At 38.6% G+C, this 20,564-nt stretch overlaps 3 protein-coding genes across 7 annotated transcripts in view; 2 read left to right on the forward strand and 1 right to left on the reverse strand.

Moving 5' to 3' along the window:
* The first annotated feature begins 156 nt into the window (after window positions 1-156).
* Window positions 157-12,411, forward strand: fam114a1 (family with sequence similarity 114 member A1). 3 transcript variants are annotated; one of them, XM_055205641.2, is made up of 13 exons: window positions 157-283; window positions 1,490-1,783; window positions 1,908-1,992; window positions 5,100-5,281; window positions 5,526-5,660; window positions 6,554-6,706; window positions 7,609-7,774; window positions 8,028-8,113; window positions 8,232-8,453; window positions 8,872-9,011; window positions 9,099-9,171; window positions 11,402-11,455; window positions 11,620-12,411. In XM_055205641.2, the coding sequence occupies exons 2-13, from the start codon at window positions 1,496-1,498 to the stop codon at window positions 11,737-11,739; spliced, it is 1,704 nt and encodes a 567-aa protein (XP_055061616.2). In that variant the 5' UTR covers window positions 157-283; window positions 1,490-1,495; the 3' UTR covers window positions 11,740-12,411. The 3 variants fall into 3 exon arrangements, with proteins under 3 accessions (XP_055061616.2, XP_055061618.2, XP_055061617.2); XM_055205643.2 differs by having other exon boundaries at window positions 7,609-7,735; XM_055205642.2 differs by lacking the exon at window positions 157-283 and adding an exon at window positions 325-349.
* LOC129444771 (uncharacterized) lies at window positions 12,136-20,362 on the reverse strand. Of its 3 annotated transcripts, none has more exons than XM_073865257.1 (9): window positions 19,689-20,362; window positions 17,674-17,787; window positions 17,434-17,505; window positions 17,307-17,357; window positions 15,628-15,663; window positions 15,487-15,513; window positions 15,250-15,312; window positions 14,718-14,753; window positions 12,136-13,038 (listed from the first exon to the last, which is right to left on the reverse strand). In XM_073865257.1, exons 1-9 carry the CDS (start codon window positions 20,095-20,097, stop codon window positions 12,977-12,979), a joined length of 870 nt encoding a protein of 289 aa, XP_073721358.1. In that variant the 5' UTR covers window positions 20,098-20,362; the 3' UTR covers window positions 12,136-12,976. The 3 variants fall into 3 exon arrangements, with proteins under 3 accessions (XP_073721358.1, XP_073721353.1, XP_073721363.1); XM_073865252.1 differs by having other exon boundaries at window positions 17,674-17,793; XM_073865262.1 differs by lacking the exon at window positions 14,718-14,753 and having other exon boundaries at window positions 17,674-17,793.
* klhl5 (kelch-like family member 5) overlaps window positions 12,409-20,564 on the forward strand; it is an 82,411-nt gene continuing 74,255 nt past the window's right edge. Inside the window, exons 1-2 of the mRNA XM_055205638.2 lie at window positions 12,409-12,465; window positions 12,975-13,033. The gene's annotated coding sequence lies outside the window, so the exon portion shown is untranslated. The remainder of the gene's footprint in view (window positions 12,466-12,974; window positions 13,034-20,564) is intronic.

Below are 20,564 nucleotides of genomic sequence, written 5' to 3' on the forward strand. Positions count from 1 at the left end.
TTTTTCTCTTCTGGAATGTTTAGGAACTTTACCGTTCATTTACCGTTAGTTTGTTTAACTGTAAAATAAAATAAACAAACACGAATATGCAAAGAATTAAACAAACATAAAAAGCATAGTAATAATTTGTAATAAATTCTTTAAATAAATTTGTATTTCCTGTTGGTTCAGCGAGTGGAAAAGTTCAGGTGACGTCACCCGCCACTGGCGGCGCACGCTGCCCTGCTGCCGACGTGGCGCGAGCTCGAGCGGAAGGGTTGCGCGAGCGCGACTGTCATAACTGGTAAGATGGGAAAACTTTATGAATTAACGTTATTTTACAACAACGTATAGACAACTTTGCACATATGTATGTATTTTACCTGTGCGCTGTTGCAATTTAGCGTTCGGTTTTTTATAAGCTACTTTTTTTGTATGTTGCTTGTTATTTTTTGAGGGGATCTGTTTAAACTAAGTTGACTTATTGTGTCCCTTGAGGTTCTTTATTAAATGTAATATTTAAATTCAATTGTATTGTATAATATTTAAAATAAGAAACATGATTAAAACTAATTAAATACAATATGTCTAAACGACAAATTATAAGATTGTTTGGTGAAATCAGTTGCTCATGTGGCGTTTGTGTTTATATCTGCAAATAATGTAAAATTTGACAGATATTTTAAACTGTATGCATATTAATGTTTAGTAACTGTAATGTTTAAAATACGACAAGCAGACTTAGTCTGCAATGTCACTGTTAATCAATCCATTTTCATAAAGAACGTCTGTTTACATTCGCTGGTTTGACATGTAAGTATAGACAGCAGCCGCTAGATGGCGACACAATACACTTTAATCTAAAGGCGCTTGCAGCACCATTAAGGGACAGCGCTATTATTCTGTATGTGGGAATGTCTTTTCCTTTCAGCTTCACTGTACAAGGGATAGTGTGTCCACTGATGTTACAAACCACAGTGTCTCTATTGTATTGAGCTGTTGAATATTGAATACTGCTCTAGTTTACCAACCTAACTCAAAATATTTAGAAAAAGAATTGCTTGCTCTGTCGAAACACTCGGGTACAATGAATTTCGTGATCATAATATAAATGGAACCTTAAAATGATAATCTGAATCTTACAGCATAAACTAAAATTCACATTTTACACATTAACTGAATTTGAGTTAATCAGAATGATCTTAAAGGACCTGTGTGCACCCATTTCCTATTCCTATATTAATCCCTAAACATTACTTTAGCATTTTTTTTAACTGGGAAACAAGATTTCAGTTTTCTAAAAACTACCCTCTAAGTTCTGTATATGTCCACAACCATGGGATGTATTTGTATTTGCATTTACAAGTACTGTTAGAATGGAAATTGTGTGTCATTGATCAATTGCCACTCGTTTTGCAGACTTGACAGCCAATCAGATTCATTCATGGTCAGATCAGTGAATACCTGGACTTTCATTAAGCATTGTCTATTTATCTATTTTTTTTATCAGAGCATCATGTCGCACGATGAGCCAGCAGAAGACCTCACTACGCAATCTCCTTCCCTCCACCAAACCTCCACTGATGAATCTGCTCCCATGAACACAGATGAGGTCTCATCTTTATCACAGCTCTCACTGGACACATCAACCAGTGAGGCTGTAGAAGAGCACGGTACAGCCGGAGATGCTGAAGAGCAGCAGTTACACCCATCGGAGGATAAGCCCGAGGGTCTGGTCACTGAATGTGTGGATTCTGTGAATTTGGACACGGATGTTACGCAGGAAGAAGCGCAGGGAACAGAGGTGAACTTAATTGTTATGAGCTTGTCATAATGCTAGTTTTTGGCATAATGTATAAAAGACAAAGCAGCTTAATATTAACACTGATTTTGTGTGTGTGTGCATGTGTTTTTTGGTGTGTTATCAGGCACTGGATGAGTCTAAATCTAAAGGCTGGAGTAGTTGGGGCTCCTGGGGGAAGTCACTTCTGACCACTGCTACATCCACTGTGGGTAAGTCTCCATAGCAACCTGTCACTTCAGATTGGTTGCCATAGTAAATCTCACAGTGGATCCACCCAGAGTTAGACATTAAAACAGAGTGACTGACCCTGTGTCCGAAACCGCATACTGTGACAGTACGTACTGAATTAGATGAAGTACCTACTCAAATGAAACAGCACTTTCTATATCTAGTATGAATATGGGTAGTATGAATAAAATTTGGACTTACTACATCTGGCATGTTGATACATCACATGATGCGTCATCATGACAACAGGTGAGACGTTAACTTGGATGCTGTCAAACAAGCGCAATTTAACCACAAGGAACAGCTGTTCCCTTTATGCATTTGAATATGATGACACCTCTCCTTTTTCTTCTACGTTGGTTAACTCTTCTCCCTGGGGCTCAAAAAAGTAAAGTGTCCATCAAATGCACACCAAAATCTCCGATTATCAAAAGTAGTAGAGAATATGGTTCACCTACTGTTTTTCAACCTATTCATCAACCTATCCCTAAACCTATCGCTCAACTTATCGCTTCACCTGTCGCTTAACCTACTTCCCAACCTATCGCTCCACCTTTCGCTCCACCTTTCGCTCCACCTATCTCTCAACCTATCCCTCAACCTATTCAATTCAATTCAATTCAATTTTATTTATATAGCGCTTTTCACAATACTCAATTGTTTCAAAGCAGCTTTACATTAATAGAAGCAGTAAAAGCACAGAAAAACGACAGATAGCATAACATAATACACAATAGCATAAGCAGTCAAATTTGCTGCGGCTATGACGCGACATTATGAGCGAGCATATTACTAATGTAACGTCGAGAAGAAGAAGCTAAGTTAAGCCCAAGCAGGCTACCTCCCCGGGGTAAAAAACCCCCTAGGAGAAAAAAAACAAAAACCCCGGGTTGTTTAGCCGAGGAAATAAAAATAAAAGTCCTAGGAGGGAAAAACCCTTGGGAGATATACATGTATATACACACATATTAACGGATAAGGAGCTTAAGCGGAGATTAAGCGGAGATTAAGCAGAGATTAAGCGGATATTAAGCGGGTCCTGCCGGTGGTCGTTGGTCAGGCATCAGCTGGGCATCACATTGAAGGACGATCAGTAGATCAGAGGTGTGCCGACTTTCACATCTACCGGAACTGGGTCTGTTTGTCCCCTATCCCTCAACCTATCGCTCAACCTATCGCTCAACCTATCCATTAACCTATCCATTAACCTATCCATTAACCTATCGCTCAACCGATCGCTCAACCGATCGCTCAACCGATCGCTCAACCGATCGCTCAACCGATCGCTTAACCTACTTCCCAACCTATCTCCCAACCTATCCCTCCACTTATCTCTCACCCTATCTCTCACCCTATCTCTCACCCTATCCCTCAACCGATCGCTCAACCGATCGCTCAAACGATCGCTCAACCGATCGCTCAACCGATCTCCCAACCGATCTCCCAACCTATCTCCCAACCTATCTCCCAACCTATCGCTCAACCTATTGCTCAACCTATCGCTCAACCTATCGCTCAACCTATCGCTCCAACTATCGCTTAACCTACTTCCCAACCTACTTCCCAACCTATCACTCCACCTATCCCTCAACCTATCCCTCAACCTATCCATACCTCAACCTATCCATACCTCAACCTATCCATACCTCAACCGATCGCTCAACCGATCGCTCAACCGATCTCCCAACCTATCTCCCAACCTATCTCCAACCTATCTCCAACCTATCGCCCAACCTATCGCCCAACCTATCTCCCAACCTATCTCCCAACCTATCTCCCAACCTATCTCCCAACCTATCTCCCTACCTATCTCCCAACCTATCTTCCAACCTATCTTCCAACCTATCTTCCAACCTATCTCCCAACCTATCTCCCAACCTATCTCCCAACCTATCTCCCAACCTATCTCCCAACCTATCTCCCAACCTATCTCCCAACCTATCTCCCAACCTATCTCCCAACCTATCTCCCTACCTATCTCCCAACCTATCTTCCAACCTATCTTCCAACCTATCTTCCAACCTATCTCCCAACCTATCTCCCAACCTATCTCCCAACCTATCTCCCAACCTATCTCCCAACCTATCTCCCAACCTATCTCCCAACCTATCGCCCAACCTATCGCCCAACCTATCGCCAACCTATCGCCCAACCTATCGCCCAACCTATCGCCCAACCTATCGCCCAACCTATCGCCCAACCTATCGCCCAACCTAACGCCCAACCTATCGCTCAACCTATCGCTTCACCTATCTCCCGTCTGTCTGTCTGTCTGTCTGTCTGTCTGTCTGTCTGTCTGTCTGTCTGTCTATCTATGTGTATGAAACAATTTTTAACCTGATGCTTTAAAATGTTGTCAGATGCATAACACATTTTTGAGTCAATGAAAATTGATGTGCAATGTGATATTTGATTTGGTACACAGCTATTGATCTCTAGCATGGATTGGATCTTTTTGTGCGCATATAAAGAGCCAAAACACAATTACAAGTAGATCATTGTCTCATGTGGTTTGGGACACATTCATTTGTGGTACTAGATTTAATATGAAGGCTTGGTTTTGAGATTTGTTGTTCATCTTGAATCTTTGGGACTGACTTTCTGTCATTCCAGTACAATGTGATCCATTTCTTTAGATAGTTTGATAATTATCTATAGTATATCATTTGCATTAGCCATGCATTACATTGCATTGCAAAGCATTAACATTGCATTGCAAATTAAGCGTTAGGCGTAAAGATTACAAATTCATGAACTGTGTCTAAAATAGCTAATAGCTGTCTAAATCGTTCATCTGGTTTTTATTACGTAGTGAATGCAATATTTATAATACTGCAATAATAAAAGGATAAAATTAGTTAAAAATGTTTTTTCTGCTGCCTTTCTGAACCAATCCATATTTGTAACTGTTTACTTATTGAGTCTGTTTCTTCACGTGTATTATCATATCAAACAACAGATACTGTAAGTCTAATCTGCAGTCGTGCCACTCGATAAGCCCTCATTTCCAACTGATCTTTGAACTTTGGTTTTACAGAATAAATGCAGCTCTGAAGTGTGCTGTACTGTTTCTTTTGACTGTCCCCAGGTCAGGGGTTAAGCTCAGTGAGAGAGAAAGCAGGCGTGGCGCTTCGAATGCGTCAGACCTCATCATGTGAGGAGGCAGAGGAGTCACAAGAGCCTTCTGAGATGCTGATGGCAGAACATGATCAGTTGGAGGAGGCGCACAGAGGAGTACTGTCGACCATCACAAGTGCAGTCCAAAATACTGTTAGTATGCAGTTGTACAAACTGCCCCATTACCTTTGTCCTCCACTGACTTATGCTGCCAGATGCATTTCACAATCTTACATCAACAAGAACCAACACATTAATGTGTCACAAAATCAAACCTTGCTCTCATCTGAACATGTGGTCAAAAAATGCATGATAATAGCAGGTGTGATGTCACCACTTGTCACTGGATTGCCATTGGAGTGAAATGTACTGATCTATTTATCTCTCTGTATCTTAGGGTAAATCTGTAATAACAGGAGGTCTTGATGCTCTGGAGTTCATTGGCAAGAAAACTATGATTGTCTTGGCAGAGAGTGACCCAGGCTTTAAAAAGACCAAAATACTGATGCAGAAAACTGTTTCGCTTTCTCAGGTAAGACAACTTCTTGAAATCATTTTTTGAGTTTGTGGTTCAAAACGGCTCTTACTACCTGTTAGGGTGTTTTCACATATCGTTCATTTTAAAAGAACCAAACCCAGTTCACTTAAAGTGAACCAGAAAAGGAACTAGCTGAATGTGACCTCAGTCCTTTTGGTGTTCACAATATAGTGAACTCAAAAGAGGACCCAGCTCTTTTTTTAGTTCTCTTCAGAACTGAAGTGATCTCAGACCCTTTCTTATTCACATCACAACTTCATAAGAACTCAGACCCCAGCTTTCTATGCACCGTTTATTTTGATACAATGTCAAAACCACACGCGAAACGGACCAGGACCTCCTTTTGGGTCCTTTTAAGGGGGTCTGAGATCACTTGGTTTGTTCACATATACACCCTGAACTGCTCTGAGAGCGTTTGAAGGGCTCAAACGAACCAGGTGTGAAAACACCCTTAAACACCTTCAACTTAGTCCAAGATAATGATGCAATATGTGAGTGTAAACTGTGCTCCACCCACTTTGAGTTCAGAAGACATGACAGGCATCCCCAGCTTCAACAACAAAACCGAACCCGTAACCCCGCACCTAACCCCAGCGTCACAGGGGTCAAGGCAAATCGTACCAAAACTTACGAATGTGGTTGTATGAATTAATACGAATTAGCCAACTCTACTGCTCATTTTCTCCAACACCTCACTCATTATTATTAGCAGTGCCAGCATCTCCGTAGCCACACTGAACTTTGCAGCAAACTACAGTAGGTGAAGAACCAGGGTGAAGCTGCTCCAGATAGCTTGTGGTGATCAGGCATTAGTGCTCGGATAGATGTGGGTCTCTGTGTACCATATTTGATATATGTTCTTGTCTGTGTGTGTGTGTTTATTGTAGATGTTAAAAGAAGCAAAGGAAAAAGAGAGAGAGCGACTGGGCAATCAGATGATCACAGAACCCACCGCTCACTATGGGATCTTGTTTGATGACTACCAAGGCTTGTCTCATCTAGAGGCGCTGGAGATACTTTCCAATGAGAGCGAGGGGAGGGTTAGTAAAATACATGCACACATGCATATGCACATTTAAACATACCAAAAACAAGCTCAGATACTACACTGATGTCCCCAGACACTAATCTCTACCTATATTTTGTATTAGTTTCTCTTATTTCTTATTTTATTAGTAAGTGATAATGTACAGCTGACCATTATAGCAAAATAATTATTATTTTCTAAGCGGATTTAAAAGAGGAACTATATTTTATGGCATAATAGCACTCCTGGGAGCACTTCGACTCGCCTGAAAAGTCCGCTCCCCTTCTCCCTCTCATAATGGGAGAGGGAGGGTGTTACTGCGCTGAGTCCAAGTACTCCCAAAAGTGCTACTACGCCACAAAATACAGTTCCTCCCCTAAATCCGCCCAGAAAAGCGCTACGTTTTATTTTGTACCACCAAACTTGCTCGTATAACTACTCGTCTTAAATAGGAAAAACGTTGATGTGTTTGGTCGCTTCTGGCTTTGTCTCTGGATGGTGCCATTGAGTGAATGGGGCTTAGCTACATGCTATCGAAGCGTCGCAGCGCGCTCCAGCGCTTACGTGCACGCACACAGATGATAGAGGGATGTATCAACAATTCTTAGTTAAGGTAATAACATATTTTAATATTGAAAATGAGTAGACTATTCCTTTAACAAGAAAATCCAAACAGCATGTCTAATGAGACTGCTTTAGTTTAATAGGGATTAAAAAATTAGTAGTGGGTGGATTTTTTCATTGTAGTCTTAGTCTGCCAACACACATTTATGTCTAAACACCTTGTAAAAGTGGATTTTGCATAATATGGACCCTTTAAAGTATTTCAAGCTGTGTATTTCCTTATTTATGACTTCCTGTTTATAGTTTTTTAATCATACTCTTTTCTTTATTGCCTTTTTTACTATGTCTCAGGTTCAGACCTTCTTGTCCTCTTTGGAAGAGGAAGAGTTGGAGGTTTTAAAAAAGGTGCTGATTGAGATTAAGGAGATTTTCTTCGCTCACGAAGAGGAGGAAGTTGATGCCAGCGCAGAGGAAAATGGTGATCTTTATTCGCAAATTCAGTGTTCCACTCCTCTCTGTGAGTCTTCATTCGGCCAAACCTGATTTGACAGATCTGGTGTGAACAAATCTGAACCACAATCAAGATCCAAATCGCAATTCAGATCTCGTCTAATTTTTTAGACAGATTTTTAAACGACTCATGATGTCATCAATTGAATTATGTAATTTATAGGGCAAAACTCAATAGTAGAAAATCTAAATAAAAAAACCCTTTTCAGTTTTTCTCATTTTCACTGTCAAGTATTAAATTGATGTAATGTGTGTTTCAGCTGCTGACGGAGAGGAGTTTGTCAGCGTTCTTACCGAGCTGCTGTTTGAACTTCATGTTGCTGCAACTCCAGACAAACTGAACAAAGTACAGCCACACAAACACACAACACACACATGCTTCATCAAAAAGTTTACACCAAACACTAATACACACATAGACAAACACACACTCTAATCAACTAAGTGACACACTTTCCCCGCAGGCGCGTATTAAAGCTCATGATTGGGTGAGAGAGGTGGAGCGGTCGAGTGAAGTCAAGAACGTAACGGGTGAGGAGGAGAACCCAGCTCCAGAAAAGGAGGACAGGAAGGAGCAGGAGATAAAAGAAAGAGAAACAGAGGAAGAGAAGGATGAAAAACAGGAAGAAGAGGGAGAGAAAGATGAGGAGAGCAATACAAAGGATGGAAAGTCGGATGCTGTAGAGGTGAGAGTTTATGTGCGTGTATTTTATGTGAATGTACATATTATCAGTGAATTATTCCCTTTCAACTTATAATAATACTTTTCAAATATTTTGTATATTTTATTAAAACAATAAGTTATAAAATTACTATTCCTTGGGCCGGTTTCCCAGACAGGGGTTAAATCACAGACTAAAATGTATGTTTGAACTTTCTTAAGTGAAAAGCGGTTGCATTAACATAACCTTAAATTTATCAGTGCATTGTTTTGTTTAAAGATGCACACCAGTAATGTATTTAATAAGGTATGTTTGTTAAAAAAATCCTTAAATGTCCTAATATAAATAAGGCTTAGTCTTAAATTTATCTGAACCCTGTCCGGGAAACCACCCCTATATGGTATATTATATAATAATGATTTTGATATTTATGTGTATCTAGAAGGTGTATCTGTCATCGGTTGGCAGTCTTGCTGAGGTGACCGCTCGTAGTATAGAGCAGCTACACAAAGTCGCAGAGTTGATTTTACACGGACAGGAGCTAGAGAAACCAGCCTGCCAACAAGCCAAAATTCTGGTCAGGTAAGCCTTCTACACTTCCTCTGCCATTTACATTAATCAAGTCCTTGTGTTAGCTGTTACAATCTTGTGATTCTTGTGTACGATCAGGTTAACCCATGCCATGTGTAAGGAGGTCGGCTGCTTGGCGAGAAAGTTCTCAAAAACACTACTGGCTGTAGGGGTGAGTATTGCCAAAGTCTATTTAGGGAATTCGCGCCACTAGGTGGCCATGTTTGCAATGCCTTGGGGCAGTTATTTACAGTGTTGGGGGTAGTAACGCATTACAAGTAACGTGCATTACGTAATAATTTTACTTTTCTGAAGTAACGAGTAAAGTAATGCATTACTTTTTAAATGTCAACATTAATATTTGAGTTACTTTTTCAAAAAAGTAATGCAAGTTACTTTTTTAGTTTAATTAATTTGTTAAAAAAATAATGAAATGAATTTAACTAAACTTAGTAACATTATGCACTCTATGCGTACATGTCTGTATGGGAACAGTTTGAGCCAGAAACTGAGATGGCAGACCAGAGCTCGACATTTTTGCGATGAAAATATGCAATTTCTGAGTGCAGAACTTTTCACTCATAAAAAACACCTGCAAGGCCTGAAACAGAGAACAAACCTCAGCCAAGAAAAAGTAATGCAAAAGTAACTAAAAATTAACATAAGCATTACTTTCCAGGAAAAGTAACGCAATTAGTTACTTTTTTGGGGAGTAACTTAATATTGTAATGCATTACTTTTAAAAGTAACTTTCCCCAACACTGCTTATTTAAATTATGCAAGTACTATCTACTTGAATGAGGAAATGCAGATATCTCTAAAATTGCATGGTTAAATCACAATAGAACAACTTATTTCTAACATTAACTGTACCATAACATTTGTTGCTTTAGCTCAAATTGCGCTAAAACACTTTTTTCAAGGTCGTTTCAGGTACTTTGTATGCGCACAGGATGGTAAGCGCCTCATGCGACTCTGCTTAGAGCCCTTCCCCAAGCAAATTGTCAGTCTTTGTCGACTGATGATTGTTTTTTTACTGGAAGGCGAGATTTTCGTCACCAGAGCGGCCCATATTGTGTGTTGCATTACTTCCCATTCACAGTAATAGCAGTGCACAATCTTTTAATATCTTGTGTTTGGTATTACTGACCAAATCTCTATGAATATACCAAATGCAACCTATTTACTTTATTAATGCTCATTTCTGATTTTAAAGAGGACATATGAAAATCAGACTTTTTCCATGTTTAAGTGCTATGATTGGGTCCCCAGTGCTTATATAAACCTAGAAAATGTGAAAAAGAACATCCCAGTAACTTAGTTTTGAAAAACCATTCTCTGCAAGCATGTGAAAAAATAGGTCATTAAAATTTGGCTCCCCTTGTGATGTCAGAAGGGGATAATACCACCCCTTAATCTGTACTATACAACCATGGCACTGCCATTTAGTGCAGAGATCAGCTCATTTGCATTTAAAAGGACACACTTTTTACCATGCTATAATAAATTATCTATATGGTATTTTGAGCTAAAACTTCACATACGTACTCTGGGGACACCAAATATTTATTTGACATCTTAAAAAAGTCTTGTGAAATGTTCCCTATAATGTGAACAATTAATGCAGCATGTTAATCCTAAAAACAAGTCTGTTTGTCTTCACAGCTGGGTACATATTTTGACAATTGTGTACTGTCCAGTGGCGGCCGGTGACTTCTTTTTTTGAGGGCGCTCGATGCGAAGTTCGTCAAACATGTGTGTAGCCCGTCATGTGTGTGGTTCGTAATTTCAAAGTATGTGTTCTGCGTGTCGAGTGATCCTGTGTGCATCACGGGTTTTGTCAAAATAAGTGCCTGCTGCAGACGTGTCTAAAGGGTTTATGATAAAAGAGACGCGCTCGCGTTTGCCAGATACTCGCATAATCTCATGCGTAATCAAAGTTTACTGTTAAGCTGTCTTGCTTGTACTTTTTGAACGTGAGCGTCTCTTTTATCATAAACAGTTTTGACGCATATGCAGCAGGCACTTATTTTGAAAAACACGTGATGCACATAGGATCACTCCACGCGCAGAACACATATTTTGAATACACAAGCAACACACGACACGCCGAACACATATTTTGAATTTGCGCCCCTCGGATGAGCAGTCACGAGCCGCCACTGGTAATGTCACAAAATTTTATTTTATATATATTATGCATCGACTTTTTATCTAGTGGATTTAAGATGCATGCTATATTTCATGAGTACATGCACTCCATAGGATTCGAACCCATGACCTTCACATTGCTAGCATTATGCTCCTCTAGTTGAGCAACAGGAAAGGTGTGCAGTTTTTCAATTCACTGCTCTGAGTTGCCATCCCTCATTTCTCTCTCTTACTCCTTACTTTTTTTGTAGAGTCACAGAAAGGCCGAAGAAATAAATCCTCTAGTGGACAGCGTGACGCTGGAGGTAAAACTTGAGTTTTCATTAATCATTAATGCCTAAAGCTCACAATGCGCTGCTTACTGATGATGAGGGACGGCCATGAAAGATTTGAGGATAATGATAACGTTTATTGTTATGGTAATGATGACCCTTCATCAACGCGCTGTGCTCTTGTTTTATTTTCCCAGGGCTCTAATAGCACTGCCTACATCCACAACGCTTTCCAGCTGCTCTTGCCAGTCCTCCAGGTCTCACACATCCAGACAAGCCGAACCACTGTCAGACCAGAACCGACCACTACAGAATAGCGTCCTTAGGTGTATGTTTGTACTGTATGTGTTTCTGTACGTCCGTTCATCTATCTGTGTACTGTGTTGCTTCGGTATGAGAGCTTTAACTAAAAAGTGCAATTCTAGTCTATATATAGACTTAAAAAGAGATAATGAAAGAGACTCCTAAGTTTTTTAGGATGCTGCTTGTCTGATATTTCCCGATTATATTATCACGTATTATGTTACCTTATAAGTAAATGAAGATTTATTAATCATGTTGTATTGTCTGAGCAGATCTGGACGTTTAACTGTCACACACTTTATAATTATATCAGTAATAAAGCAAAGATCAAAATATGTACATGAAGTATTAAAAAACCAAACATGCTCAATAATATGTTTTTTATTCAGGATTTATTTTAAGAAATCTAAAAGTTTACATTTTAGTTTACTTCTTAGTAGAACTGTATAGATCAGAATAGCAACTAAAAGTATAAATTACCTGCTTAACACTGGATAGCAAATACAGCATTAAAAATAAAGAATACAATTTAAATGTTGGTAGTATAAATGGCCTTGAGCTTTTCTAAATTAAATAAAACAGAGGAAGTAGGGACTTTATCAAACTAAACCAAGTGATTTTTAAAATGTATCCAGACTGTATTCTTCTGAGCTATTAAGACATTAAATCTTTTCATTTGACAGCAACCATCTCCGCCTACATCTTTGTTGTTTGACACGCTGTGATTTCATGTCTAACTGGTAAGCAGTCTGGCAGTATATTGTTTTTGAAGGTGAAAAGTGCTTTATGACAACATAAATTTCACCCACAAGCTTTAGAATGGTGTCGTATAATTAGGGAGTCACATTACTGTGGCCATACTGCTTGTTAAATGGGTTTCAAAGAGATACACACACCACCGTTTTTTAGATGGATTTCAAAATTAGCCACTAAATGAAGCTTTAAACAGTTATCGGTGAAACTCAGTTATCATAAAATGTCCTTTGCCAGATGTTTTTATGTTGCAGAATGTGCCTTTTATTTGATCTGAAAGGTGTTTTATGCAGCTTAAAGTCTAAATAATTCCAATTATCCAGACTTATTTATTATCCACGACTAATATTGTTTAGTTGTGAGTAGCACTATGGTGCCCTTGTAAATTAACATCATGTTGTGCATGATTTTGCATTACATTAGCAAATTCAAATGGCCACATTCAGTAATAAACATAGATTTTCTTTTATTATGAAGTGTCTCTTCTGTGTTGAAGGGTTAAAGCTCTCCATCTGTTCCATGACAGGAGCGAGACGGATTGCTACGATGATGCAGGTGAGCTGGAAATGCAAAAACAAATGAAGGACATGAAATGCACTTTGCGTGTATAGAGTACAAAACAGGCCCTGAAACGTTTTACATAAAGCAATTTCATGTCTGTCAGTCTCAGGAGGTCAAACTGAAGTTGTATTTTATCTGGAATTTTTCCAGCTCTGCCAAAAAAATGTGAGGTGTCAAAATATATTTAAGGTAAAATTTAACCCCAATATAAATGGATAGTTCACAAAAAAAAAAGAAAATGCTGTCATCATTTACTCATCCCCAAACCTGTATGAATTTCTTTGTTTTGCTAAGATATTTTGAAAACAGATCAGGGGCACCCTTTACTTCCATAGTAATATGTTTGACCTTCCAAGGAGGTCAATGGTGCCCCAGATCTGCTTGGTTAAAAAGATATAACAAAATACACTTACCTAAAGGATTATTAGAAACACCTGTTAAATTTCTCATAAAATGCAATTATCTAATCAACCAATCACATGGCAGTTGCTTAAGTGCATTTCAGGTGTGGTCCTGGTCCAGACAATCTCCTGAGCTCCAAACTGAATGTCAGAATGGGAAAGAAAGGGTATTTAAGCAATTTTGGGCGTGGCATGGTTGTTGGTGCCAGACGGGCCGGTCTGAGTATTTCACATCTGCTCAGTTACTAACCATTTCTAGGGTTTACAAAGAATGATGTGAAAAGGGAAAAACATCCAATATGCGGCAGTCCTGTGGGCGAAAATGCCTTGTTGATGCTAAAGGTCAGAGCAGATTGGGCCGACTGATTCAAGCTGATAGAAGAGCAACTTTGACTGTAATAACCACTCGTTACAACCGAGGAATGCAGCAAAGCATTTGTGAAGCCACAACACGCACAACCTTGAGGCGGATGGGCTACAACAGCAGAAGACCCCACCGGGTTCCACTCATCTCCACTACAAATAGGAAAAAGAGGCTACAATTTGCACGAGCTCACCAAAATTGGACAGTTGAAGAATGGAAAAATGTTGCCTGGTCTGATGAGTCTCGATTTCTGTTGAGACATTCAGATGGTAGAGTCAGAATTTGGTGTAAACAGAATGAGAACATGGATGCATCATGCCTTGTTAGCACTGTGCAGGCTGGTGGTGGGGGTGTAATGGTGTGGGGGATGTTTTCTTGGCACACTTTAGGCCCCTTAGTGCCAATTGGGCATCGTTTAAATGCCACGGCCTATCTGAGCATTGTTTCTGACCATGTCCATCCCTTTATGACCACCATGTACCCATCCTCTGATGGCTACTTCCAGCAGGATAATGCACCATGTCACAAAGCTCGAATCATTTCAAGTTGGTTTCTTGAACATAACATTGAGTTCACTGTACTAAAATGGGCCCCACAGTCACCAGATCTCAACCCAATAGAGCACATCCTATCCTATCAATATAGGCCAACATTTCTGCAGAATGCTTTCAGCACCTTGTGGAATCAATGTCACATAGAATTAAGGCAGTTCTGAAGGCGAAAGGGGGTCAAACACAGTATTAGGATGGTGTTCCTAATAATCCTTTAGGTGAGTGTATTTGTTATATTTGTCTATGTTCCACAGCATAAAAAGTGGGTGCAGAAATTATGACAAAATGTTTTTGGAAAACTATCCTTTTATGATAAAAACACAGTAAAACAAGAATGAGTGAAGGTAAAAACAGTAACTTACCTGATGTTTGAAGGTGTCCCTGTGATTCTGTAAACTCTGTAGAAAGTTATTAAGAATTCATTGAGTACAATAACCATGTCAACATGAATCAGTGCATCCAGGATGCCATCTTTAGTTCATTCATTATGCCTTTAGCAACTGGCATCAAAGAAGCAATCTTTAGCTTGTGTTATCATCAATGTGGGACATTTTGCAAGATTCAAAGAGCGAGATTCTTGTGTCCCAGGTTACACTAGATAGAAACCAACACTGACACAATACATTAAAAACCTACCATCGTCAGACTGTCTTACATCAACCGAAGAACGAGGAAATCAGTGTGGACATCTTTTGAAAGTAACGCATGTAAAGCTTACAAATGCTATCTTTGATATTCCAAACACATAAAATCATCCATACTTGGATTTTGGGCTTTTAAACCCAGAGGCTATCATCAAAACTAATGAATTACTGCTATTACAAAGTTCTATTATTTTTATTTTCATAAAGCCAAAAACCTATTTCTTTCATACCCTGGAGCTATTTACAGTACCTTGCTTTGTTACTAAGCTTCTCTGTTCCTCCTCTTCTTCATGGTCTTCATCTAGTGAGTTCTCTAGAAACAGATACACAGATACAGACACAATCACACACACAAACATTATTTTTCCTCTTTAAAGTTACGCTTCCAGCATAATTCAGTCATTCAAACCTAAATTATTATTTGTGTCAGATTTGTCTAATTATCTGAAATGACTAAATTAAAATAAAGTTTATTGAAACAGTGTACCTGTAATCTCATTGATAGGTGACAATGCTAAAATGAGAGACAAAACACACATATGAATAAATATAAATAGTACCACACACACATTGATTGATGTATGGACTCCAAATACTCTGTGGTAAGAAATTATATTTGAATGCTTACGCCTTTTAAAAGGGACGTTCACTTTGCGTGGGTTTCCTGGAAAAGTATAAATTCAAGAAATCTTAGTGGTTGAAATATACAGTTAAGGGATTAGTCCATTTTCTTGAAAAAATCCAGACAATTTACTCACCACCATGTCATCCAAAATGTTTACGTCCCATTTTGTTCAGTCGAGAAGAAACTATGCCTTCCCGAGGAAAACACTCCAGGATTTCTCTCATCTTAATGGACTTTAATGGACCCCAACACTTAACAGTTTAAAATTGCAGTTTCAAAGGACACTAACCCAAGCGAGGCATAAGGGTCTTATCTAGCGAAACGATTGTCGTTATTGACAAGAAAAACAAAAAATATGCACCTTTAAACCACAACCTCTCTTCTTCCTCCAGTCCCGTGACGCGCCAGCGCGACCTCATGTAATTGGATAATGACGTCGAAAGGTCACGTGTTATATATGAAACGCACATTTGCGACCATTTTAAACAATAAACTGACACAAAGACATTAATAAGTATCATTCGACATACAACAACGTCGGAACGGTCCTCTTTCTCCACACTTGTAAACACTGGGGTGTAGCTTCGCATACGTCCTCCTTGACCTCTTGACGTGATGACGTATTGCGTGAGGTTGCGCTGGCTCATCACAGGACCGGAGATACACAAGAAGTTGTGGTTTAAAGTGGATATTTCCATCCTTCTTGCCAAAAATGACAATCGCCCCGCCAGACAAGACCCCCACGCCTCGCCTGGGATCATCCGGAGTCCTTCGAAACTGCAATTCCAAATTGCATTAAAACTGTTACGTGTTGGGGTCCATCAAAGTCCATCAAAACGAGAAAAATCCTAGAATGCTCCCCCCAAAAAACATAATTTCTTCTCGACTGAACAAAGAAAGACATCAACATTTTGGATGGCATGGTGGTGAGTGAATTGTCTGGATTTTTTTTGGGAAAATGGACTAATCCTTTAAGTAATTCTATTGCATTCTTTGCAATAACTTGTAGTACCATGTAAAAATACCTACATCACTGTACCATGCACTGTAAAAAAAATTCCGTAGAAATTGCAGCTGGGTTGCCGGTAACTTACCGTAGATTTAAATTTATGTTTTTTATTGGCAACATTTTGTTCAAAGTTAAATGAACATTGAACATTTGCAGGTCTTTGTCTTTACAGAGTAAGGCTAAAAACACAGCATCGGGCAAAACCTTCTGGGAAACAAAATCTGAAGCAAAAAAACAGAAAAAGGTTGATGATGATTTCTGGTTCCCAGAATGCTTTGCATGAGGCTGTTATTGTATAGTTTTATTCAGTAAATAAAGACTTTTTAATATTTAAAATTTATTTAAATTTGAACAAACTCTTGCCATTAAATAACACAAATTTAAATCTACGGTAAATTACCAGCAACCCAGCTGCAATAACATTGTAATTTCTACGGATTTTTTTTACAGTGTGGTACCACCACAGTGTAAGTCAGGTTTACATTTACGCATTTGGAAGATGCATTTACTGTATCTACAGCAACTTACAGTGCTTTCATAAACATTGTATTATTTCATTAGTGCTTTATGTATACTTAAATTTACTAAAATAGACCTCTACTAAAAAGAAAAACCTTAAAAATGTTATCACATAAACCCCATTCACAAAATTTCCGTTACTACATTTACTTACCGTTTTCACCACTGCATACTGTAACAAACACATCAGACTCGCTGTTCCTCGCTTAAAGAGAAAGTAAAGGTGTCAGCACGAGAACAGATATCCTTTGAGAGCAGCTAAACCTGTTAGTGTCACTCACAATTTCCTCTGTGCTCGTTGATCTCTGTGAGCTGATAGTCTCTGGGTGAAACCACCACCAAATTAGACTTTTCTGCAAAGAAAAACAGAAAAACCCACATTGAGAGAGAGCTTACTCCAGATACATTCCCCACTGTTTGATGCATGGTCACTTATGGATTACATATTTAAACCTCTCTATGTTCTCCTCAAGGGCGCTTAAAGTTAAAATGAGATTTGTTTTGATTAAAAAGATACTTACTTTTGTGAATACGTCTGCTCTTGGAGATCCGGTCGCTCACACTTGTTAAGGCCACGATGAGCAGAATCAGTACCAGAAAGAACCACACTGCAGTGGTCACACACCACCAGCTTTCTAATCCTAACAAAAAGGCGACAAGAGAAATAAAGACGTAATATCACAGTGTTAAAATATGTAAAAACTTTAATATAAAACATAAAAATATAATCACAGCATAAAACACTATCAAATTTTACAATGTTCCCTTTTCCTTAAATGCTTGCCAAGTGCGTTTAATGCTTACATTAACATAAATGACTGCGTGTCTGTGTGCTCTCCTAAAGGATTTGTGGTTTTGGATAAGGCAGACTCTTAGCAGACAGGGTTGATGTATTGCTGTAATATATTTATCAAAGGTTAGGTTGAATTATAAGGACCTGTCTTCTCCTTGCATGGCTGAATCAATACGCAGGATAAAAGACAGACTCAACACTCCTTTTAAAGTGAATTTATGAGCCGGAGACAGACGAGAGTTTAACTCTGGCGAGGAGTAAAATTCGGTGAAAAAGATTTTCTCATGACAAAGTAATAATGTTACGGTTTATTACTTTGTCTACACCGAATCTAATATCGCATGCAGATCTCCATATTAAAGAAACTTACACATTTCTCATTGTCATACTGTATAGAGAAACAGAACAAAATGTAATTCATATCTGTGTTTAATAAAATGCAAACAGGATTTGTTTCAGGTTAACAGAAGCTTCCATAAAATCACATAGCTGTTGTGTGTACCTTTGTCCTGAAACTAAATTATTTTTTTTGAGAATGCTACAAATAAATAACTGCTAGAGAAGTACATTATTGGTTTGTTTATCATTTATTTTTAACCCATAAAGTCAGACAGTTCTTATGTGAGTTGTGGAAAGACGAATTATTGAAGCCAAAGGGCATTACTTTAAACTCAAACAATACATCACAACCACACTGTACATCTGTTTGTTAGTTGACCTTGGTAAATAGATGCTTCTGCTTGTTGCGGCTCATTAGACATTCAGGGGCAGTTTCCCGGACAGGGCTTATCCTAGTCCAGACTAAAATGCATGCTTGAGCTGCCTTTATTAAAAAGCAACTTGTATTGACATATCTTAAAGGAATAGTCTACTCATTTTCAATATTAAAATATGTTATTACCTTAACTAAGAATTGTTGATACATCCCTCTATCATCTGTGTGTGTGCACGTAAGCGCTGGAGCGCGCTGCGACACTTCGATAGCATTTAGCTTAGCCCCATTCATTCAATGGTACCATTCAGAGATAAAGTTAGAAGTGACCAAACACATCAACGTTTTTTCTATTTAAGAAGAGTAGTTATACGAGCAAGTTTGGTGGTACAAAATAAAACGTAGCGCTTTTCTAAGCGGATTTAAAAGAGGAACTATATTTTATGGCGTAATAGCACTTTTGGGAGTACTTCGACTCGCCTGAAAAGTCCGCTCCCCTTCTCACTCTCATAATGGGAGAGGGAGGGTGTTACTGCGCCGAGTCGAAGTACTCCCAAAAGTGGTATTACGCCATATAATATAGTTCCTCTTTTAAATCCGCTTAGAAAAGCGCTACGTTTTATTTTGTACCACCAAACTTGCTCGTATAACTACTCGTCTTAAATAGGAAAAACGTTGATGTGTTTGGTCACTTCTAACTTTATCTCTAAATGGTACCATTGAATGAATGGGGCTAAGCTAAATGCTATCGAAGCGTCGCAGCGCGCTCCAGCGCTTACGTGCACACACACAGATGATAGAGGGATGTATCAACAATTCTTAGTTAAGGTAATAACATATTTTAATATTGAAAATGAGTAGACTATTCCTTTAACATATATCAGTTTTTGTCTCAAAAGTACTTAAATGTCCTAATATAACTAAGGCCTAGTCCTCGATTAATCTAAACCCTGTCCTCAAAACTGCCCCTTAGTGTACTTAAAGAAATGATGGAGAGATTGCAGAAAATGATGCCAAGGTTGGAGTCTCACCTTTTTTTGTCTGCATCCTTGGAAATGAGCTGTTTTCCTGGTAGTGAATAAAATGATTGCTGCCGGGCTGGCAGTTTAGCTTTTGTGTGTAACTCATTTCTTTTGAAGATAGTATAGTTTTTTTGAATGAAGAGGTGACTGGTTTTGGAGAAGCGGTGGTTGTTAACTGGAAAGTGATTGGTCGATTGAAGTTTTCTTTTGGGGGTTCTTCTGTGATATCTGGACATTTGCTTTTGTTTGGTGGAAGGAGGCAGTAAAAATGTCTTTGGTAATCCTGGGGTCCAGTGTACAGGTCGGTGTGGTTTAGAAACGTAAACACACTAACGTTCCATTCTGACAGATTGTATCCTTTTAGTGTATGTACCACCATCACGTGTTCTCCTGTGTGATCATACAGAATAAAATACATATACTAAATACACACACTTACTATATGTTGGTCTTCATTTAAAATCAAAACCATGAAAAAGTTTAAATAAACTGTTTAAATAAACTGTCATTAATGTTATAATACTCTGTCAAATAGTTTTATGCACAGTGTCATGAATATTTTTCTTGACCTTAACTATAGTGGTACAAATTGAACTTCTCATTAAAATGTCATTAAAGGAATATTCCATTTTCTTAAAAAAAATCCAGATAATTTACTCACCACCATGTCATCCAAAATGTTGATGTCTTTCTTTGTTCAGTCGAGAAGAAATTATGTTTTTTGAGGAAAACATTGCAGGATTTTTTCATTTTAATGGACTTTAATAGACACCAACAATTAACACTTAACTCAACACGTAACAGTTTTTTTCAACGGAGTTTCAAAGGACTATAAACAATCCCAAACAAGGCATAAGGGTCTTATCTAGCAAAACGATTGTCATT

Source organism: Misgurnus anguillicaudatus, chromosome 3 (assembly GCF_027580225.2).
Source record: "Misgurnus anguillicaudatus chromosome 3, ASM2758022v2, whole genome shotgun sequence".
Taxonomy (NCBI): Eukaryota; Metazoa; Chordata; class Actinopteri; order Cypriniformes; family Cobitidae; genus Misgurnus; species Misgurnus anguillicaudatus.

Coding starts and splice junctions, on each gene's coding strand:
- fam114a1 (XM_055205641.2), top strand. CDS start 1,496: ATGTCGCACGATGAGCCAGCAGAAGACCTCACTACGCAATCTCCTTCC. Junction 1,784..1,907: donor AAGAAGCGCAGGGAACAGAG/GTGAACTTAATT, acceptor GTGTGTTATCAG/GCACTGGATGAGTCTAAATC. Junction 8,454..8,871: donor GAAAGTCGGATGCTGTAGAG/GTGAGAGTTTAT, acceptor ATGTGTATCTAG/AAGGTGTATCTGTCATCGGT.
- LOC129444771 (XM_073865252.1), bottom strand. CDS start 20,097: ATGTATTTTATTCTGTATGATCACACAGGAGAACACGTGATGGTGGTA. Junction 17,358..17,433: donor CAACGAGCACAGAGGAAATT/GTGAGTGACACT, acceptor TTTCTCTTTAAG/CGAGGAACAGCGAGTCTGAT. Junction 13,039..14,717: donor GGGACACCTTCAAACATCAG/GTAAGTTACTGT, acceptor TTGCATTTCCAG/CTCACCTGCATCATCGTAGC.